Source organism: Terrapene carolina, unplaced genomic scaffold, assembly GCF_002925995.2.
Source record: "Terrapene carolina triunguis isolate 2854851 unplaced genomic scaffold, T_m_triunguis-2.0 Scaffold247, whole genome shotgun sequence".
In the NCBI taxonomy this organism is placed as follows: domain Eukaryota; kingdom Metazoa; phylum Chordata; order Testudines; family Emydidae; genus Terrapene; species Terrapene triunguis.
Window position 1 is genome coordinate 7,642,182 of NW_020664598.1, and position 21,906 is coordinate 7,664,087.

At 44.6% G+C, this 21,906-nt stretch overlaps 1 protein-coding gene across 4 annotated transcripts in view; it reads right to left on the reverse strand.

Moving 5' to 3' along the window:
• Positions 1 to 3,004: 3,004 nt before the first annotated feature.
• TMEM263 (transmembrane protein 263) overlaps positions 3,005 to 21,906 on the reverse strand; it is a 33,073-nt gene continuing 14,171 nt past the window's right edge. For all 4 annotated transcript variants that reach the window (XM_024212953.2, XM_024212954.3, XM_024212956.2 and 1 more), the window contains 3 exons: positions 20,922 to 21,045; positions 19,937 to 20,006; positions 3,005 to 5,702 (listed from right to left, as the gene is read on the reverse strand). In XM_024212953.2, coding sequence (XP_024068721.2) covers positions 5,416 to 5,702; positions 19,937 to 20,000 — 351 coding nt within the window. In that variant the 5' untranslated portion in view covers positions 20,001 to 20,006; positions 20,922 to 21,045 and the 3' untranslated portion in view covers positions 3,005 to 5,415. The remainder of the gene's footprint in view (positions 5,703 to 19,936; positions 20,007 to 20,921; positions 21,046 to 21,906) is intronic.

Sequence of the window (21,906 nt, forward strand, 5' to 3'; positions counted from 1 at the left end):
GACAGATGCCGGGGCACTCCGCACCGAAGTGGACGGTGCCGCGGAAGAGGAGGGCTGTAACGCCGCCTCCATGAGGAGCTATCTAAGGCGAAAGTCTCTCTCTTTCTTAGTTCTGGGCTTGAAAGCCTTACAAATTTTACAGCGCTCCTTCTGGTGTGCTTCCCCGAGGCAACGGAGACACGACTCGTGCGGGTCGCTCACTGGCATAGGCCTGCGGCACGCGGCACACGCCTTGAAGCCTTGGGCGTGCGGCATGCCCCGCCGCCCAGGGCCGGTGCCGGGGTTGACCAAACCCCTATCACCAAGAGATTTTGGTCTTTGGGAAGAACTAATCAACTACTTAACACTAAACACTTAACTATATTATGAACTGTTAACTATTGCTAATGGCTATGCTAAGGGACACTCTCAGGCGAGAGACAGAGTTGTTCCAACGTCGCCACGGGCGGTAAGAAGGAACTGAGGGAGGGTTGGGCCGGCAGGGGTATATATACGCGAGGGCGGGGCGCCGCTCTGGCAGGAGGGGAGACCCTGCGGGCCCGACGGGAGCCGCTGAGGGAAAAGTTTCCGACGATTCGTGCACGCGGCGTGCGTACACCTAATGTGGAATGGACGTGAACAAGCACTCGAAGAAGAAACTGTATTACTGTGTGTTTGCTTCAGCTTTCTCTCTGTACAGAACCCTGATCAGAAAGATTGTTCAGGAAGAGAGATGAATTTTCTTCTTCCCTAATGCCAGTACTATTGCTACCATGATCCTGGAGATAGACCCTGAGAGCACATGTAAGATCAGATTGGGAAAAGAAAAAAAAAAGCCTGCCATTCATCTGCAAAACATACTAGTCTGAGGATGGTAAGATGGACATATTTTGAAGACAAGCCTCTTTTAGGAACTTTCGATCTTTCAGACTGCGCCCTGCTCTACTTGTCTCTGATTCTCCAAGGACACCCAGTAGGCTACTAGCAGATCTGAGTTTGGAATTTCTCACAAAAATCTTTGCAGCAGGGAGGGTTGATAAAGCTACCTGCCACTGTGGAGAGAGGAAAAATAACTGGAGAGAACTTCAGGGGTGGGGCATTCCCCAGCTGTCAAGTCTCATTTTGCCCCCAAATTGCAAGCAGGTTAAAGTAGCCAGTATAACAGATCTCTGGACCTTAGCATGAAGAAACTATAGTTTAATACAAATCTGGGTTCTTTTTAAAAAAATCCTTCAGCGAGAGCATGAAATAATCCAGAAATTGGGCTGTTCACTGCTCTGTACATTGGCATCTGCAACAACCAGCCTGTTTCTTTCACCACTAATATGCAAGATTCAGGAGAAAGGATTTTCCCCCCAAACGCTTGTTTTAAAAAAGTTTCAAATCTTTATGAACGTTTTAGCCATTTTATACGGATCACCTCTAAAAAAATATTACTTACATAATAATTCTCATTCTTATCCTTCTTGAAACCTCATTTAATAGGTCCACCTATGTTAATCTATCCTGCTATTATGCTTTCACTTTCCCAAATATAAAAAGAATTTAAATTGGTTTCCATTTGTCATGTCTCCACATTTGTCTTCCTTTTTCAGACTGCAAGATCTGCAGGCAAGGACTGTCTGTGTTTTGAACAAATGCCAAGCATGCTGATAGTTATGTTTTGCTACACAGGATTAATTTAATAATTTTGTTAAATGGGCTATACAAATTTACTCTCTGGTCCTCCAGTCCCATTCCAGTTTGTTTCTATTTTCAGATCAAAGGTCTGATTGGTCCTCAAATGAAACATTCCTTCACCCAGACAGAAATTCAGATTATGTAAAAGTGATCATGTAAGAAGTCACACCGGTTAATAAGCATTCAAATGTTTACTACACAGCTACATACTACTAAATGTGTAGTCCTAGAAACCACCTATGCATGTTGTTTTCTGCTAGAGCTTAGTTTTCAACTTTTCCAAAAGTATCTCACAAGAAATCCAGCTTCTGATAGTGTAAAATCCCCCCCCCCCCGAAGGTTGGTCCAATAAAAGATATTATATCAGCCACCTTGTCTCTAACATCCCTCCCTGCAACATTTTCTTCTTCCTCCTCTGTTACCATTGAAAACACCACCTTATTCCCAGTCACACAGACTCAGCCAGGTAGTCATCTCAAATTCCTCCCAATAGTCTGGGTACAAATCTTGCTTTTACTCTTTATTCTGTTTTGAGGCTATGATCCTTCCCTCACAGTGCCAACAGCTAAAACCTCAACCATGATCTAATGAACTCCCATCTTTACTACTGCTCCTAACTTCCCCAACACATAACAAAACTGAGCCCCCACCAGGATGTGCACATCTGAATTGAGGACCACTTAATCATATTGTTGTAACCCTCATTCTTTCTTGTCCCCCTTCCCCTCAAATAACTTAAAATCAGAGTTTTCCCCATCTGTAAGATCTTTTCAGAAAGAGCTACAGCGTAAGCTGCATAGAACTCTGCCCACAAAGCAGCAAAGAGCTGTCCATACTTTAGCTGCCATGGACATCTCCCTCTTGGAACTGAGAAAGTATCAGTCTCACAGCTCAAGAATTTTCCATGCATGGAGAGTCAGAGACAAGCTTATTTCCTGACTGTAAACTGTTTGGGACAGAGACATGTGATTAAGACATTGGATTGTGACTCTGGAGATCAGCATTCAGTTTCCTGTGCCATTCGTATTCATTGGACCTTGGGGAAATTCATTTTCTCTCTCGATGCTTCAGTTCCCCCATCTGTTAAAATAGGAATATGTTCTTTCTTCCACTATTTTTCTTGTCTAAACAGTAAGAAAGTCCTTGGTGCATCCTATCTGAAAGCACAATGGAGCTGCTGTCTTGGCTGGGATCTTTAAAGCACTATTTTAATCAATGACACTTTTGGGTGCAATAATGTAATATGGAGACCTCCCACCCCACCAAGTTATTCAACTCATAGGTAGAATCATCTCCTCTGTAGTTTTACCTTCCCCACATCTAGAAAGGAAGCTGTCAGAAGAAGTCAAACTGCAACAATTTAATGTTTCACAAGTTCCAAGCAGGACAGAATTAGAACAGTTTTGAAAAAAGGGTCACAGTCATACATTAAGTGGAAAATAAAAATATGCAGACAGCATAGGACCAAGCTCTAAACTGAAACCCTATACTACTTTAAAGCATTTAGTTACAAGAATTCAGAATAACTGAATAATACATTTTGCTCCTAACACATGCTGCAAGATGGTGGTAGAGTTGTATAGATTATAGCAAGAAACTTCTCAGACTACACTTAGTTTGCTGCAAGTTTCATAGTGTCTGTTATTAAAAAAACATTTAAATCGCTTATCAAAAAGGGTAAGGAGTTTGTGTTTTAAATTTAACACTCTAAAATGCCCAGAGTTTCCATAAAGATTATTAGTAAGGGTTTTGTTGAACGGTGAATGTAGTAATATTTGTGAATCTTTGTATAGTTGATTGTCATACCACTCTGTGTCAAGGGCTCTGAACTATCAGATGATAAACTTACATTTACTACATGGACTTCTTCAATCCCCAAAAATGGTATATGACAGATTAGCATAGCAATGCAAGATGCTTTACTCAAACAAGATGAGTAAATAATTTCTTTACTTGGAATCTTTTAAAAAAAAAATTACATACTTTAAGATTTCATTTCCACTTCTACAGAGTAGCTAGAAACTATATATTTATCTGACAGTTTAACAGTAATGATGTCTAATGAAGAAAGTTGCTTCAGATCACAGCTGAAATACCAATAGTTCAGACATACTAGCTGACTAATTTATATCAAATAGTTTACCATATCAACATCAGTTAAACAGGAATAAAAATTTTAGACAAGTGATACCTTTTGACCTTTAATTTCTACAAAAACACATTTATATCTTCCTTGTACAACTATAGCCACTTAAAAGTAAGCTCACGTGTTTAGAAATTCTCTGCAGGGACATACGTTTTTAGGAAATACTGCATACAGAATATTCACATAAAACTTCCGCCATCTTTTACAGGCTGTCAAAAGGTTATTTTTAGCTGCAGAGTCAGATGATCTTGACTAACTGAGCCTGTGTCATGTCATGCATTTAGATCCTGCCCATGCACATCCTTGAAGATGTATGAGAATGCAGCCATTCAAAGGAGTGTCAAGGTTGGAAATCTGTCCCTATGCAATTCATTGAGATGACATTTCTCCTGCTTTAAACATTCTGTCAGTCTTGTTTATTTGTTTAAATAGTACAGTGCTGTGTTTTAAGTAAAAATGTACTTGAGATATAAATGTAGTGAAAAAAATCTTTATATCTTGGTTATAAGAGATGGTGAATGGTTAAAGCAACAAACTAAACTGGTATGGCATGCAGTTAGACAGCGGCTTTTCTTTAATTAGATCACTCTTCAGTGGTTTCCAACTTCACAGCAAAGGAATTTCTCTCAAGATAACTACAGGTTGCCATCCATTGCCATATGGATCATGAACCTCGGTTTAATTGAAACTAAGCCATTTCCCTTCTATTGTTTTCTAGCTAAAAAGTCACAAGTAGTAAGCTTTCATTTGCAGGTGATAGAGTGATACCTTTAAAATACACCTGAGATTTAGCAGTATTGTCTTTAGTAAAAGATGGCTAAGTTTCAGATATCAACACATATAAAAAAAGTGTCTAAAGCTTGTTCTATGAACTGTGTTGAAATGGACATTAGAAAACATTCTTTACACAGCTTCACTAAATGAAAAATAGTTTTTCAACCATAAGGCATGAATTATTAAAATCAGTATACCGCAAACATAAAACTTTTAAGATGCCTTCTATCACAAACCATTTTACGCATACTTCTCCCCCCACCCCCATCTCCACTTCTGAACATCTCCAGTTCTGTCTCTTGCCAGCCATCACTAACAGAATGCACCGACAGAGTTTATAATCTGTATAAAAATACAGTTTCCAAAAGCAAAAAATATATGAAATTATCAGGCACATCAGAAGATGCCTTTACATAGTTCAAGGATTCCTTATCAAGAGGATGCAGAAACCACTAAGAATGGTAGCTGGCACATCATACATTTAGTACTGCAAAGATTGCCAACTAATTTTTTACTTTCACATCTTAGTCCCATACTGCAAAAGATTTACAGTAAATGAATATTCAAACATGTATTATCCCTTCATATACATGTACTTGGTTCTACATTTATCAAGTGTAACATTTCACCAGATATAACGCTTGAATCTAGGTTATAATTGAACCTTCACACACTGTGCTGTCAGCTTCTTCTGTCCCTTCAGAAGAAAGCAAAAGTTTTCCCACAGCTCTGTAGAAGATAAGTGTCTAAGACATGTGGCTTTGTTGTAGTCCAAATCTTAGCAGATTCCAATGCCACCGACACAGTATTATGGAAATCAACTAGGTCTCAGTCCTTTAGTCAGACTTATCCTTTTTCTTCCCTGTTAAAGGCACTTTACTTGTGACAGCAGATCCTACAGCTGTAATGCCCCCAGCCACAGCAGAAACGCTTCCTTTAACCAGACTCACTCCCATGGAAGGCACTGCTGTAACAGCTGTTTTGGTCACTTCCAAACTTTTTCCTCCAATCCAGGCTACACCACCGATCGTGGCACCAACAGCTCCCTTTGTTACACTGAAGATGCCACCAGTCACACGAGAAAGCATGCCAGGCTGCTGCTGTGGATGATCTTTCAATGAACCTGAAGGACAAAGTGTAAACATTTGAGTCAGTAATGTTGCGATTAAGAAGTTTAAAAGAACACAGTTTATTCATCAGTATTGCTCCTTTTACATATTGTAAGATGTGTATCGTACAGACTCTTGGCTGGCTGCCTGGAAAGCGCCAGTGTTCACAGGGTTCGTTCTTATTGAAAGGTGAGATAAATGGAGCGAAGCCTAGAAGTGCCATTTTTTCACAACACAGATTAACGGACAGTGAGTCTTCCAAGTTTAGATCAGCTTCGAAGGGTACCCAGACTGAGGCTCCCCACAGAACCCTTCAGCTAATCCCCGTCTCTTTCCCTTCCCAATCCCCTGCCCCAGGTGTCAGTTCCACCTCAGCCTCTGAAGACCTCACTACTTCCATGTACCTCTCTGCCGGGCTTTGGCTACTGAAAAATTCACTTTTTTGCTGTAGGGCTGTCTCCCCAAGTGACAGAATTTAAATTCAGTACCAGAGCATGATATCTACTGGGCCTAAGGGAAGCAGAACTAAGGTTATGTTGGGAAGGGGTTGCGGGGAGGATATCCCAGCCTGAAAAAGGGCTGTTTGGTTTCTTTTTCCTCTCTAATTTTTGTTTTGTTTTGTTTGGGTGGTGGAAGGAAGGAAGGACGGACAGACATCCAGGTCGGTTCTTTGATCCACCCACCTCCTCCCTACCACCATGCGCACACATCCAGTTGGCCTACACTGGGCCCTTATTCTACATTTGGGGGAATTCAACATACCTTAAAGACATTTTAAGAAAGTGCACAGGTGCCCTGAAGTGCCCCCTATCCCAAAAGTCACTAAGAACTGCAACTAAAGACTTCCAACAGAAAACCCACCAGTTAAAATACACAAGAAAAACTCAAACCAAAAGGTCTTGCTGTATGTCACCCTATGCATCCCTCGTTTTTTATTTCCTGGCATTATGTGTAAATTTTAATTATAAGCTCTGGGGAGCATTATTTTTTGTTAGTATTATCGAAGCACCTACAAGTCCCAGTTATGGAACAGGACCCCATTGTACTAGTCGGGGTGCTGGAACAATTTTTTATAGTGGGGGTGCTGAGGATGAAACCATGTATTTGGTGTTTGTTACTACTACTTCAAACCAGGGGGTGTGGCAGCACCCCCAGCACCACTGGTACTAGGCACTGTACAAACAAAGAACCATGTGTTTTATAAAAGCTCCTTACATGGTTTAGATGTTCTATAGTAAGCCCATATTCTATACTTATGGTACGACTAAATATTCTCAAACTAAGAGGAAGTTTTAGAGTTATAGGAAAACATCCTAAACTAGATTGCTTTTCTATAAGCTTAAAATTGGAAATCCATCCTCATTATCCTCCCACATTTTAGTATTCCAAGTTTCTAAATATAAGCTTCAAGATGAAGAGAGAAAGACAGAGTAAACTTACAGTAGAAATGCTAACACAACCTTAACTATAGAAGTATTTTATCTTCTATAAACAGAGTACTTTTTAAGCAGTTTGTAATTTTCGACACTATTAGATGCTGGGGTAGAAAAGTTTCCACCCATACACCTGACAAATAGCCTAGTCTCACCATACAGAGAGGCACCTAGAGCATTTGTTTACATGGTATTTTCAGTGTCTAAAATTTACTCCATTAATACCACAGTAAAACGAAGAGTGTTCCAATGCAGCATTCTACAGTGCCAATGTTTGTTTACCTCCCACAGTGCTCAGTCCTCACCAAGTCTATTGCTCTTCTTTCTCTGAAAGATGTTTCAGAGATAGCAGGGCACGAACAAAGGGCCATAGTAATGAAGTAGTTCAGGAGCTACATAACTCTTATGATGATAGGTATCTGAAGAAAGAAGTTTAACTGTGTAGGAAATAAGCAACACACAGAGGAGAAGCGAGCAAGTGAATGGTGGTGGGTGGAACCAAAGAAAAGAGATGCAAAGAGGAGATAAACAGTAAGTAGGGCAGAAATGACTGGGAACAAACAATCAAGGAAATAGAGAGCACATGCAGGAAAACAAGTGAATGAGGAGTAGGGCAGGAAGAACAGTAAGCATCTCAAATATTATCTCCCCAGGCATGCAGTCACTCACAGACTGCTCCAACAACAGGACTCAGCCCTGACTTGGAACAGTTGTTAGAATATAGTTCAGTTTTCAAGGCCTCACTGCCAGTAGAAGTCAGTTTGCAGTGATGAGTTTTGTGATGTGGACATCTATGCACTAGGAAATGAACGGAGATCTACAACTCATTTCACATATGGCACAAAATAGTCAATGATAATGCTTTCAGATCAGTACTGACCTGGGCCAGAGTCAAACCAGTGAATTAGGCCATGTCTAGATTACACTTATGTCAGCAAAATTTATGTCGCTCAAGGGTGTGAAAAAACACCCTGGCATAAGTGGTAGTGTACACAGCACTATATCAACGGGAGAGCTGCTACCGCTGCTCATTGGGGGAGTTTTATTATGTTGATGGGAGAGCTCAGAGCAGCTACATGAGAGATCTTAAAGCGGCGCAGCTGTATCTGTACAGCTGTGTCACTGTACGGTCTCTTGTGTACACAGCCTTAGAGATGTAAGTTTCTATATCCATTATAAATGTCCCTAGAATACTTCAGACAAGAGGTGCCATCTCAGTATTGGAAACAACAGGGGTAAAAGAAAAGAGTAGAGGACATGGTAGCCCCTATTTGGGCATTAAAATGCTGCCAGCTTGCATTAACCTTTCTAGCAGGGTGGGAGATTCACTCACAGTTGTAAGAAGTTTACAAGAAGTAAAGAGGGACAAATTAAACTTTAAAAACCAACAACAAAAAAACCACCAATGAGTCACAAGGCAAAGGGAGCCCTTATCAGCACATTTTGATTAAGACTCAACATCTCAGACCCTGGTCAATCTATCCAGGAGATAGCCAAGGTTCAGAATTGCTTAATACAAGGATATTATGTGGCATATTTAATACTAAATCTTTTTTCAATATACAAGACGCTTGAAGTTTCACAGATTGAAAGAACGGTTTGTCTAGTTCTGGGCGGTTAAAAAAAAAAATCTATATTTCGATTGCAGTCTGTTGGTATCCTACAGTAACAAACGATTCTTATGACAGGAGGAGTTCTAGATCTTGTTACAAGGTCAGTCAAAAAGGTAGCTTGACTAACTCTCCTTCTCAATAACATTAATGTGTTTAGAGTGAGTAGGAAAAGGGAGTTTGCCACACTGAAGCTAGTTATTGAAATTTGCTATTGACTCATAACTCTAATAGAGATTGACATTAGAAGGAAGGGCCATAACAGTCCCAGTCACAACAACCCAGAAAGATACTATTAAATATATTTGTCGAAAAAGGAACAGCAAGGAAGTTGGTATCCCACTTTCCTCAAGGTGCTTTAGATAGCAAATTCTTAGTCAAAAGCCTATGGATAATTTCACTTGAGTATGATTGTTAGTACAACCATGTAGTTTTAACAGTGGAAACAACATTATTTCATTTCTTCCTGTGCTGTATGTTAGATATGCAGCCAGGACTAATAATATTCCTCGCAGCTACTGGCAGGGCCGCCCAGAGGGGGGGCAAGTGGGGCAATTTGCCCCGGGCCCTGCAGGGGCCCCACGAGCCCTGGCCGAGAATCCCTTCCCTGGCTACTCACCCGGCGACAGTCCGGGTCTTTGGCGGCGGGCCCTTCAGTCGCTCCAGGTCTTCGGCAGCGGGTCCTTCAGTACTGCCGAAGACGCAGAGCGACTGAAGGACCTGCTGCCTCCGCAGACTTGGAGCAACGCCCGGTGAGTACAAGTGTCGCAGCTGGTGGTGCCTTTTTTTATGTCCGCTCCCCCGCTTTGCCCCAGGCCCCCTGAATCCTCTAGGCAGCCCTGGCTACTGGTATTTTCTAGATCTGTTCCCTGAAGCTTACTGTTCGCTAACTGGCCTCTTGTTTCTGATCACTGCAATGAAGAAAGAATTAGTTTAAGAATGTTCTGTTTATTTAAGCAGAAAACGTATAAGCACATAGCACCTGTTCAAGATGTTGGCTCTACCAATCATGCAGAACAATCAGCTGCCTACAGAACAACGACTTACAGTGAGGGCTGGCGTAAAATGACTGCAGCCTGCAAAGGGTATTTATATTTTCCAGTTTGCAGAGAGTACTAGACACATTAGAACCAACACTGCTCTACACAAAAAATACTTTGCAATTCTGTAGTACTTTTCACCCAGAAACCTCATAACCAACCTTTCTTCTTCGAGGGCTTGCTCATGTCAATTCCAATCAGGTGTGCGCATGCACGTGCACAGTAGCCGGAAAATTTTTCCCCTAGCAGCATCTGTTGGGTCGGCCTGGGTGCCCCTGAGTGGTGCCTTCATAGTGCCCAATAAAGGGCCCTGCCGACCCGCCACCCCCTCAGTTCCTTCTTACCGCCAGTGACAGTAGCTGGAACTTCCCCTTGCTCTTGCTTCGGCAAGCAGCATAGCAGTACTTTTGGATTTTGCTGTAGACAGTTAGTTCTAGGCGGTTAGTATAGTGTAGCGAGTTCACAGTTACCGGGGGATTCCCCCCCTCGTTATTTGTCACTGGGGCATGCCGCAATCCCTGGGCTTCAAGACTTGCCAGGACTGCACGAAGCGCATGCCTAAAAGTGATCCCCTCACACCTCCTGTTTATGGTGTCTGGATGAGGGTCAACAAAAAGCCGGCTGCAAGATCTGTCGGGAATTCTGACTGAACTCTTAAAGAGAGGGAGCAGCAACTTAAAATCCTCCTCATGGAGGCAGCTCTCTGACCTCAGTGGGACCCAGGCACCGGGGATCCCACACCCAGTACGTCTTCTTCAGAGGAGAGCGCTCCAGCGCCGTCTTCAAGAGATCCAATGTCGAAGAAAGACATTGCCAATGAGGCTCAGCACTGTCATGGAGTCTCTCAGGGGCACTCCAGCCTTCGGCACCGGTCCCAATTGCCGGCACAGAAGAAGAAGAGGACGGAAAGAGGCCGATCCCCCTCGGCAAGATCAGCCGGAAGGGACCAGCCATCAGTGGCACCTCAGTCAGGCCACGGCTCCGAGGCTCAGAATGGGGCTACGTCGATTCCTGCCGAAGTGAGGCAGTTGAGTCTGGGCCCATCACACTTGCCGAACCCCTCACCAGAGGCTTTTGAGGCGGCGCAGCACCTGCTGAGACTCACGGCGCCGTTCTCGTCCCCACGGCAGGAAGATGCGCCAGCACCACAGGCTCCATCCCAGCAACCCATTCAGTCATAGGGAAAGCCGGTGATGATGTCACATTGATCCCCATCACCTCGGCACCCCCCACCACCAGTGCCTCCATCCAGGGAGCGCAGTCGGTCCCCAGGCTCCCGACGCTCTACAACGAGAGGTGCAGCACTGCCCTGAGCGTCCTATTCTGAAACAGAGTCAGACTCGTACCGCTCTGATTATAGTAGGAGCAGAAAGTCCAGCTCAAGACACCATAGAGGGTCCCGCCCGATGCAGTGGCCCTCACAACGGCAGAACCCGGCTCAGTGGCCCTTTTGGACTCCGCAGGCTTTCCATCAAGACCAGGGTCAGAGCTAAGGATCCTGCTCAGGAGCTGCATCAGTGGCATCTGCAACGTTCGTTCCGCCATGACCAGCAACCAAGCCATTACCGCCAGCGTCAAGACGGTCGGCTGCGGCACCATCATCGGCACTGACCAGAGCGCCGCCCTCGACAACGCCTTCGGCACTGGAGGCGTCAGCGGCTCAGACTGCTGCTACGGTGCTGGCTGCACCTTTGGCACCAACGACAGCACTGGCATCGTCATCAACACTGGCTGCGACGATGTCGATGAATACCCTGGTGCAAATGCTATACCAGGTGTCTACACCGGCACCGGCACGGGAACCAACATCGGCACCAATACCCGCGCCCTTCGCGGCACCGGGCCAACTGACCCCAGTCCCCCCGGGTCACAAGATCCCTCGGGTGGGGATGGTAGAGAGCAACCACCTCCTCTGGTGGCCTCCTCCTCCTCTTCGCCAGATGAGGCACTGGCGGGCACTTCCGTAGCCCCAGTTCTGGAGGACTCCAGGGTACTGCAGCAGTTGCTGCGCCGGGTCACCCAGGATCTGGACAATAAGGCGGAGGAAGTGGTATATGGTGCAGATCCTATGGCCCTTCCTGTTATCGCCTTACCGTTTAAAAAGATAATTACAGACATGACTAAGACTTTGTGGCAGACCCCGGCCTCGCTGCCACCCACCACCAAGCGTAACGAACGCCAGTACTTTGTGCCCTCCAGGGGTTATGAACACCTATATTCCCACCCCCAGCCAGACTCTCCGGTGGTGGATGCTGCTAACCAGTGGGAGAGGCAAGGCTTTCAGGGCCCTTCCCCCAAGAATAGGGATGCTAAAAATTAGATCTATTTGGGCGAAAGGTGTACTCAACCGGGGGGGGACGGGGACGGGGGGACACACACTATAACGCCGAATATCTAACAGCAGGCCATCGTCAGCAGGTACTCCTACAATACCTGCTCAGCGATGGCTAAATTCATGGAGTTGCTCCCCTCGGACTCCCATGCCGAATTTCCGGCTTTGGTCGAGGAATGGAGACTGATCTCCAGGGCGTCCATGCAGGTGGAACTTGATGGGGCAGATGCTGACACCAGGGTTATGGCCACAGGAGTAGCCATGAGAAGGGGCTCATGGCTCCAGGTTTCTGGTCTCCCCTTTGAGGTCCAGCAGACCATACGAGGCCTGTCTTTTGAGGGGGAGACTCTTTTTTCGGAGAAAATGGACAAGAGGCTAAACAGCCTAAAAGACTCCAGAGTCACCCTCAGGTCCCTGGGCCTCTATACACCGTCAACATAGCAGAGACACTTCCGTCCATAGCCTCCTCAGCGGTTCGGTCACCAGAACAGCCAGGGCGGGTCCAGAAGGAGAAACAGGACTGGCAGGAGAAGGCCACGTCAACCCTCTGGCCAAGGCTTGGGACAACCCAAGCTGTCTTCAGGGCCCAAACCAGCCTGTTGAAGGCATGGTTGAGGACGGTGTACCACAAAGACCGGATCCCACCCTGCCTTACCGTCTTGTCCCAACTATCCCCTTTCTACTGGGCATGGCCCCTATCACCTCAGACCACTGGGTGCTCCGCATGGTAGAGAGGGGATACTCTATCCAATTCTGTGCCCTTCCGCCCTTCCACCCCCCCTTCCCTCTTCAGGAACCCTTCTCAAGAGCAACTCTATCCAGGAGATGCAGTCGCTCCTATCTTTAGGGGCAGTGGAGAAGGTTCTTCAGGACCACAGGGGCGAGGGCTTTTATTCCCGGTATTTCCTAATACCGAAAGCCAAAGGCAGCCTCAGGCGCATCCTGGACCTGCGAGAACTCAATATGTTCATGAAGAAACTCAAGTTCCGCATGGTCTCTTTGGCCTCCATCATCCCCTCACTGGATCTAGTAGACTGGTATGCCGCCCTCGACTTGAAGAAGGATGCTTACTTTCATATTGCGATCACTCAGCCCCGCAGGAAGTACCTCAGGTTTGTGGTGAACAATACCCACTACCAATTTACCGTCCTTCTGTTCAGCAGCACCTTGAGTCTTCACCAAGTGGAAACTCAAGTCAAATTCATCAGGGCCACCTTCAACAATCTGGGTCTCCTTCTAAATGAAACAAAATCAACTCTGTCCCCCCGTTCAGAGAATAGAGTTTACAGGGGCAGTACTGGACTTGACCCAAGCCAGGGCATACCTGCTGGAAGCGAGGTTTAAGACCCTGGCCAGTATCATTTGAGGTCTCAGACGGTTTCCCACTACCACAGCAAGAAACTGCCTGAAGCTTCTAGGACACATGGCTGCCTGTACCTACATGATGCATCATGCCAGACCTAGGCTCCGACTGCTCCAGTCATGGTTATCATCGGTGTATTGACCAGCCCGGGATAGCTGGGAGAGGATTGTGACCCTGCCTCGCCCGGTCCTCAACTCCCTCCTGTGGTGGCTCGACCCTCAGGAGGTGCGCTCAGGAGTCCCCTTTGCCAGTCCACAGCCATCTCTTTTGCTAGTAACAGACGCATCAGACTTGGGAGCACATCTAGGAGACCGCAGGACTCAGGGTCTCTGGTCTCAGACGGATCTGGCTCTCCACATCAACATCAGAGAGCTGAGAGTGGTGTGCCAGGCGTGCCAGACCTTCCGGGCATACTTAACGGGACAATGTGTATCGGTTATGACAGACAACACCACAGCAATGTTCTATATCAACAAACAGAGGGGTGCACGCTCCTCTCCCCTGTGCCAGGAAGCCCTCGTGCTGTGGGACCCTCTGTGTAGAACATTCAATACACCTACAAGTGTCAGACCTCCCCGGGTATAGAACGAGCTGGCAGACCACCTCAGCAGGTCCTTTCACAGCCACGAGTAGTCCCTTCACCCAGACATCATGAATTCAATCTTCCAAAGGTGGGGATTTCCCCAGATAGACCTATTCGCTACGCAATGCAACAGGAACTGCCAGCAGTTCCGCTCCTTCCAAAATCATAGCCCAGGCTCCAGAGCGGACGCGTTCCTCCTCCCATGGGGAGGTTGTCTCCTATGCGTCTTTCTGCCCATACTGCTCGTTCACAAGGTACTCCTCAAGATCCGGAGGGAACAAGCTCAGGTCACACTGATAGCTCCAGCCTGGCCCCACCAGCACTGGTATATATCTCTCCTAGACATGTCCGTGGAAGCTCCAGTCACCCTGCAGCTCTTCCCGGACCTTCTGACACATGATCATGGTCGTCTCCAACATCCGAGCCTCGGGTCTCTGTACTCATGGCATGGTTGAACCCAGTGGAGCTTTCCTGTTCAGATCAGGTTAGACAAGTCCTCCTTGGCAGCAGGAAACCCTCTACAAGAGCTACCTACCTTGCCAAGTGGAAGAGATTTTCAATCTGGTCGGCACAGCACCATTTGTTCCCAACGCTGGCCTCAGTGCCACTTATTCTGGACTACCTCCTCCATCTGAAGCAGCAGGGGCTTTCAATCTCATCAATAAGGGTTCACTTGGCCGCCATCTCCGCCTTCCACCCAGGCGTGGAGGGCTGCTCTGTCTTTGCTAACCTGATGGTCAGCCGGTTTCTAAAAGGTCTCGACAGGCTATACCCTCATGTCCAGCAGCTTGTCCCAGCTTGGGACCTCAACCTGGTCCTCTTTAGACTCATGGGACCACCCTTTGAACCCCTGGCATTGCCCTCCCTGCTCTACCTCTCTTACAAGGTCGCAATCATGGTAGTGATAAATTCAGACACCCTCCTGGCTGAGGTTAAGGCCCTAACATCAGAGCCTCCCTACACTATGTTCTGTAAGGACAAGGTTCAGCTCAGACCTCATCCTGCTTTCCTACCGAAGACCGTATCACAGTTTTACATCAACCAGGACATCTTTCTCCTAGTATTCGACCCTAAGCCACATTCTAGTGGCAGGGAGCAGAGACTTCACTCACTGGATGTCCGTAGGGCGCTAGCCTTCTACACTGAGAGAATGAAGCCATTCAGAAAATCAGTCCAGTTATTCGTGGCAGTGGCGGACAGAATGAAAGGTCTGACTGTGTCGTCGTAAAGCATTTCGTCATGGATCATGTGAGTGCTACAGCCTGGCAGGGGTTCCTGCACCTCCAATCACTGCACACTCCCCCAGGGCGCAGGCTTTATCAACAGCGTTCCTGGTCCTCCATTCATGCTTACACCACGCACTATGCGATTACCCAGCAGGCCAGAGACGATGCGGCCTTTGGAAGAGAGTGCTTCAATCAGTGGACAACTCCAACCTCGCCTCCTGAATTTGGGCTTGAGAGTCACTTGATTGGAATTGACATGAACAAGCACTCGAAGAAGAAAAATGATTACTCACCTTCTCGCAACTGTTGTTCTCCGAGATGCGTTGTTCATGTCCATTCCAATACCCACCCTCCTACCCCTCCATCGGAGTAGCCAGCAAGAAGGAACTGAGGGGGTGGTGGGTCGGCTGGGCCCTTTATTGGGCGTCATGAAGATGCAACTCCAGGGAACGCCCAGGCCAACCCCACGGATGCTGCTAGGGGGAAAATCTCCCAGCTATTGTGCACGTGCGCACACACACACCTGATTGGAATGGACATGAACAACACATCTCGAAGAACAAAAGTGGTTTTTTTTGGTTGAACCTCCTGGGACTAGCCAGGTGTCACATCTGTAGAATTTGGAAGCTCTTTATGCCATCACTTTACAAAAGACTGGTCAAGTGACCTTAGAACTAAGCCTTTCCTCAAAAGAGAAGCCTGCCAAGAAATTCTTAGAGAATTGATCTTCATGCCAAGACTGAAATTGGCAGGCATCCATGTTTGGCTATCTCTTTAAAGTGATGAATTTTTAGAATTGTATCAGATATGAAGGCCCCATATGACATGCAAGGCCAGAAAAGTTCTTCAGGACAACTTAAACATTTAATTACAGAAGTTGCATAACTAAGCACATAAAATATGAAGTCTGCACTGGAAACCCGAAAAGTCATCCTCAGAACTTTTGCCCTGCTTAGGAGTTCTATTCCATTTCCTCCCTCACGCCAATTAACGTCTGCCATGTGAAGACTAGTTTAGGGTCCAATTCTGACACCCATGCACAGGTTAAGAAATTTCTTTCCTCACAGACAGTCCTACTGAAGTCAATAGTAACTCTCACAGAATAACACCAGAATGTAGCCCACTGAGATTTAAGATACAAATGAGAATCTGACATCATAAAACAGAAGTCCACTGAATCCAATGGATTTCACTTTCATAATAATAGAGGAGAGAGTAAGTAATATCATGCCTTCATGATTAAGACTGAATTGATTTGATTGGGAAACAATACGTAATAAATATTTTACTCAACTAATTGGGGTGTTTATAGCTAGTTGAAATTGACATTTTTTCAAGTCAGACATTTAAAAAAAAAATTCCCTAAAATACCAGAAAGATTTTTATTTACTATTTCATACATTTTCTCCCCTCTGACCAGTTCTGTCAACCCAAATACAAGGTTACACAGAAAAAAACAAACCTGCAACTGTTTATTCTCTTACTTGCATTCAGTCTGAACATCTTTCCCCTCCATACTCCATTTTTTTGGGGGGGAGGGAGAAAAGAGATCGCATTCCTCTCTGCAATCCTCCTCCTCAGCCATCTTTTTGTTAACAAATGAGCAGTAGCTCCTCCATAGTGTTTTTATCCCCTTCTCTCTCTCTCTCTGTTCTGTCAGTTCATCTTCTATTCTTTCCCCTTCACTCTTATCCAGTTTTGGCAGTGCCTTAATTCCCTCCTCTCTCTCTTCCTCTCCCCTCCCCCACTCCCATCTCTCTACTCAGATGATGTGCTATAATAGAGTGTTGCCAGATTAAGAGACATCAGTTTATGATACAAAGGGATGAAGAGATAAGTTTACCTTAAGTAATTCAAGAATTTTTGGAGAAAGATCAAAATACTACTGCTAAGTTGGGAATCTGTCTGACTTGCTCAAGATAATGAATGTAGGAAGCTGAGAAAAAACACAGCTGTCTTATTTGTCTTCCACAAAGACTGAAAGTTAACTTGAGCTATCCTATGTACACAATTTGAGCAAGACATTTAAATACAACCCATTCTCTATGGACTTAAAAACAACAGTACCAGTAGAACACCAGAGTTACAAACTGACCGGTCGATCACACACACCTCATTTAGAACCAGAAGTATGCAATCAGGAAGCAACCGGGGAGAGGGGGAGGGGGGGAAAAAGGACGACGGGACACCAAAAAATTCAAATACAGTACAGTACTATATTAAATGTAAACTACTAAAAAAAAATACAGGGAAAGTTAAAAAATAGATTGGACGAGGTAAGGGAACTGTTTCTGTGCTTGTTTCCTTTAAATTAAGATAGCTAAAAGCAGCATTTTTTGTTTGCATAGTAAAGTTTCAAAGCTGTATTAAGTTAATGTTCAGTTGTAAACTTTTGAAAGAACCACCATAACGTTTTTCCCCCAGGTGTTCGAAACTGAGGTTCTATTGTACCTCTTTAAAAAAACTAAAACTTGGGTACAACATGCGAGAGCATAGGCTTGACAGCCTGGGGATTGTGAACAGGTCTCAGAACATCCTGGCCACCTTCCTTTTCCTTATAGCTAGGAATGAGGTCTCAAGACTTTGCTGCCGTAACATGGGTTTGCAGTATGGAAGAGGTTGAGAACCACTGTGCTAGGGAATCAATTTGCTTTACTTCCCCCACCAACCTTGCATTTTGTACTGATTATCCCTCACTACTGTTACCAATAGGACAATATTAACCCACTGGACCCCCCCTTCCTCTACAGTTAGGAGGCACTACTAAATAGTAAACAACTTATTTCATTTTAAATGCGTAACTAATGCTGTAAGAAAATTGTGACTTTTTTGGTCCAAAAGTTGTGGCCAGTTTGTTAAAGTTGCAGTTTGAGGTGTATGTCGGACTTGAACTATTGTTCTGTAACTGCCTAGGTGTTGAGTTGGCAGCAGGGTCCTTTACCCTCTAAAAGGGGCTGGATACCCTGTCCCTCATTCCTCCAATCCCCAGGTTGGGGGTGGAGGGGACAAGCCCCTGTATCCCAGAGCCAGCCCCACCTCAGAGAGCCTTGGAGGTCCTGCGGGGTGGGGACTGGCACCACTGGAGCTCCCCTATCCCAGCCCTGTGTAGGCACAAGCCCCAGCTCCTACCTGGCCTCACTTATTGGGGCCTCCCCAAGCTCATCCCTTGGCGAGACTGTGCAGCCATGAAAGACAAAGTCCTGAAGGTCACAGAAGAACCACTGCTGCTTGGTGGGCCCAGCTTGCACCACCTAGCAGAGGGAGAACTGCACCTAGGCAAAAAATGTGAGGATAGTGCCAGCAGGGCCAAGTGCCAGCAGTGGCATTTGGCACAAAACCAAGCCAGCAAGCAGGGCCAACCCCATCCTCCTCCTTGTCTCCCTCTGCCACTGACTCACGATAGAGGGGTGGGTGAGCCAAATGTAAGTGGCATTGAGACCTCCTGCACGAAGCCACAAGGCCACTCCGTTTTCTTACAGCCTTAGCAACAACCTACAAAAAGACTGCACACAAATATAGCTTTCAAGTACTATTATATTCTGAAGTGTGACTAAAGAACATGGGATCCTGGGTTCGGTGTTTGTCACTCAGTGATCTCCATAGCAAGTATGCTCAGTTTGTGAGGGGGGGGGGAAAACACACCCCCAGCAAAAGAGTGACAACCTGGCTGCTGAAAGAGTGTTTGTTTTAGGAGATTACATGCTAGACAGGATTCTGCAAACAGAACTCTGTTAATAATTCTGATGATGCACAACCTAGAAAAGTATCAGACGGGTAGCCGTGTTAGTCTGGATCTGTAAAAAGCAATAAAGAGTCCTGTGGCACCTTATAGACTAATAGACGTATTGGAGCATAAGCTTTCGTGGGTGAATACCCCTTTGTCAGAAAGCTTATGCTCCAATACATCTGTTAGTCTATAAGGTGCCACAGGACTCTTTCTTGCTTCTAACCTAGAAGAGAATCCAGCTCACTCGCCTATAGCCATATTTCTCCCCTGCAGCACTAACAGAAGAAAAAGTTCATTAGAAAAAGTGAACAGATTTGATTTTGGTTAAATTCAGTTTCTGATGACTAAGATGCTTTTATATAATCCAGCAAGTTTAAGTAAGTGTGGTTCTATTCTGAAGACACATTCCAAAACTGGTCATCAGGTTCAATGTTTGTCTCAATGATTCCTGAATCAGATGCATTTTAACTAGATCTTTTTGTTTAAACTGCCAGCCCTTCAAATACAGCCTGGGATCTGAAAGTCAAACCGAGCTCTTTCCATCTCACATATTAACACTAGTAATAAAGGTTCAACTGGCAAATTGTGCTTTCAGTTACAATAATGCAAACTCAGTCTTAAAACTATGCCTTTCAATACTTGTGCAATCTCACTGCCTTCAATGGGTTTGCACTGGGCAATAAATTGTTACTTAGTAAACAATTCTGTTGTTGTGCAGGTAGAATAGAATTCAGCTCATTCAATCTTAAATGTGTTAGCTCTTCAGGGCTAGAAGCAGTAAAAGAATGTCATTAAAACAAAAATTAGAGTACTTAGCTTGATCCTTGTGTGTAAGGATAAATTATTCTCACATAGTCATTCTTTTCAGAAATGAACTGCACTTCAGCTCATTTTCTTACTATCAAATAAAAGATTACAGAAACTTAGTATCTACCTTCTGGTGGTTCGTCATTAAGGTATGAAGGAACTTCCTGTTGATTTTTGTCCGTTTGATTCATTATTGCCTAAAAAAGAAATTCACATCTACTTTATATCATCTCTGGCAAAATCTGAAACAATTTTAAAATTTAAAACACATGCACATGAAAGTTCCCTCAAAAGGACCTTCTTTTCTGTATGGGATAATAAGCAAACAGCATATTCATGACTATTTTTATCGCTGGCTGTTTGCAGGTTCAGATTCATCTCCCCAATTTCAATACTGGTGAAGAGTCCTAGAAAATGAAGTCTTTAAGCATAGACCAGGGTCAGCAGATACAGTGTAAGCCTCCTCGCCTCACTAGCATGTCTCAACCCTGCCTTGGAGGGATTGCCTTAGAGTTGTTGGAGAAAAGGGGGTCGTGAAGAAGCCAATAGGATACTGCAATACCTGGCTATAAATTATAGAAGAACAGATTAAATGGTAGAGGTGCGGGAAAGCATACTATACCCAAGAGATTCTTTAGACCCTAGAGAGACAATTTAAGTGATAGGGAACATACAGCAGAATTTGAATGGGTACAAATTCCAAATCATAAAAATACACCATTAGGGTTCTATTACTGGTTTCCTGATTAGGGAGAGGCAGCAACAGTAATAATGGGCTATTTTAAACATCCACACAGAGACCCATCAAGTTGCTTCTCTATGCCTTAAACAACTGCTTCTTGGACCAGCTAGTTCTAGTACACACAAGAGGAGACACCTCTCATCTCGGTCTTAAGTAAGGATTTTGTTCAAGTCTCAACCACAGTTGAGCCCCCTAATAGCAATCGCTATATAATTAAGTTAGATACTCTCAAACGTCATACCAATAATGAGTACTGAATTTCAGAAGTGCAATATCTAGTCAAGAAAAACCCTAAACTGGAAAGTAAAATTAGAGTCCTTAGACTTATCATGGAGGCTACTAAAGCAGAGGTCTCAGAATACATACATACCTTTAAAGAGAAAAGGAACTAGGAAGGCAAGAAAAAATAAGCCGCCAGGATGGTTGGCTAAACGGCAAGGATCAAGAGATTATCTGAGCCAAACAGGTATCCTTCAGAAAGTGGAAATCCAAACCTGGAAGACAATAGAAATGAGCATAAGCGATGGCGGATAAAATGTAAAACTGCAATTAGGGCTAAAAGGAATTTGTAGCGCAATAGTTGAAGTATATATATCAGAGGAATGCAGTTTGTGAGATGCTACGCCAGTAGGAAGCAACTGAAGCTCACAAGGACGCTGCAGAAAAACGAAGTTATTGCTTTGCATGAATCTTCACTACAGACTATGTTGACGAGATAAGTACCTCAGACTACTCTTGTCAGGTAATAAAGATGAGGTAATAAGAGACTCAAACAGTCACAGAGAAGGTGTTGCAACACACAGAAACTAAGAGAGAAGTCAATAGGCCCAGATGTTATACATCCAAGAGTTCTGAACGAACATAAGAGCAAAGTGACTGAATTGCTAATGAAAGTGTTGTGACAAATTGCAATCCTTAAGAGCAGTTACCCTGAGAGAACTGAAAAATAGCTTAAAAAAATAGAAGATGCTAAGGCAGATATTGAGAACTACTGACTAGTAAATCTTTCAGTACCTGGCAAACTGATTAAAGTGATAATTAAAATCAGAATTAGAGACCAAACAGATGAACGTATGATAGACTAATCAGCTTACCTTCTATAAAAATTATGCCTTTCTAAGCTATCAGAATCCTTTGAATGCGTCAACTAAATAGTGCCTAAAGGAGAACCAGCTGAAACAGTTTGTTTGGCCTTTCAAGAACTTCTGTAAAAAATCCTCATAAGAGGCTGGTAAAGAAATTACGGAGTCACATAGGATAAAAAGCAACATACTGCCAGGTATTAGAAACTGGCTAGGGAGACAAAACTAGTCTAAATAATAAATGGACAGTTCTGAACATGGCAAAAAGATTAG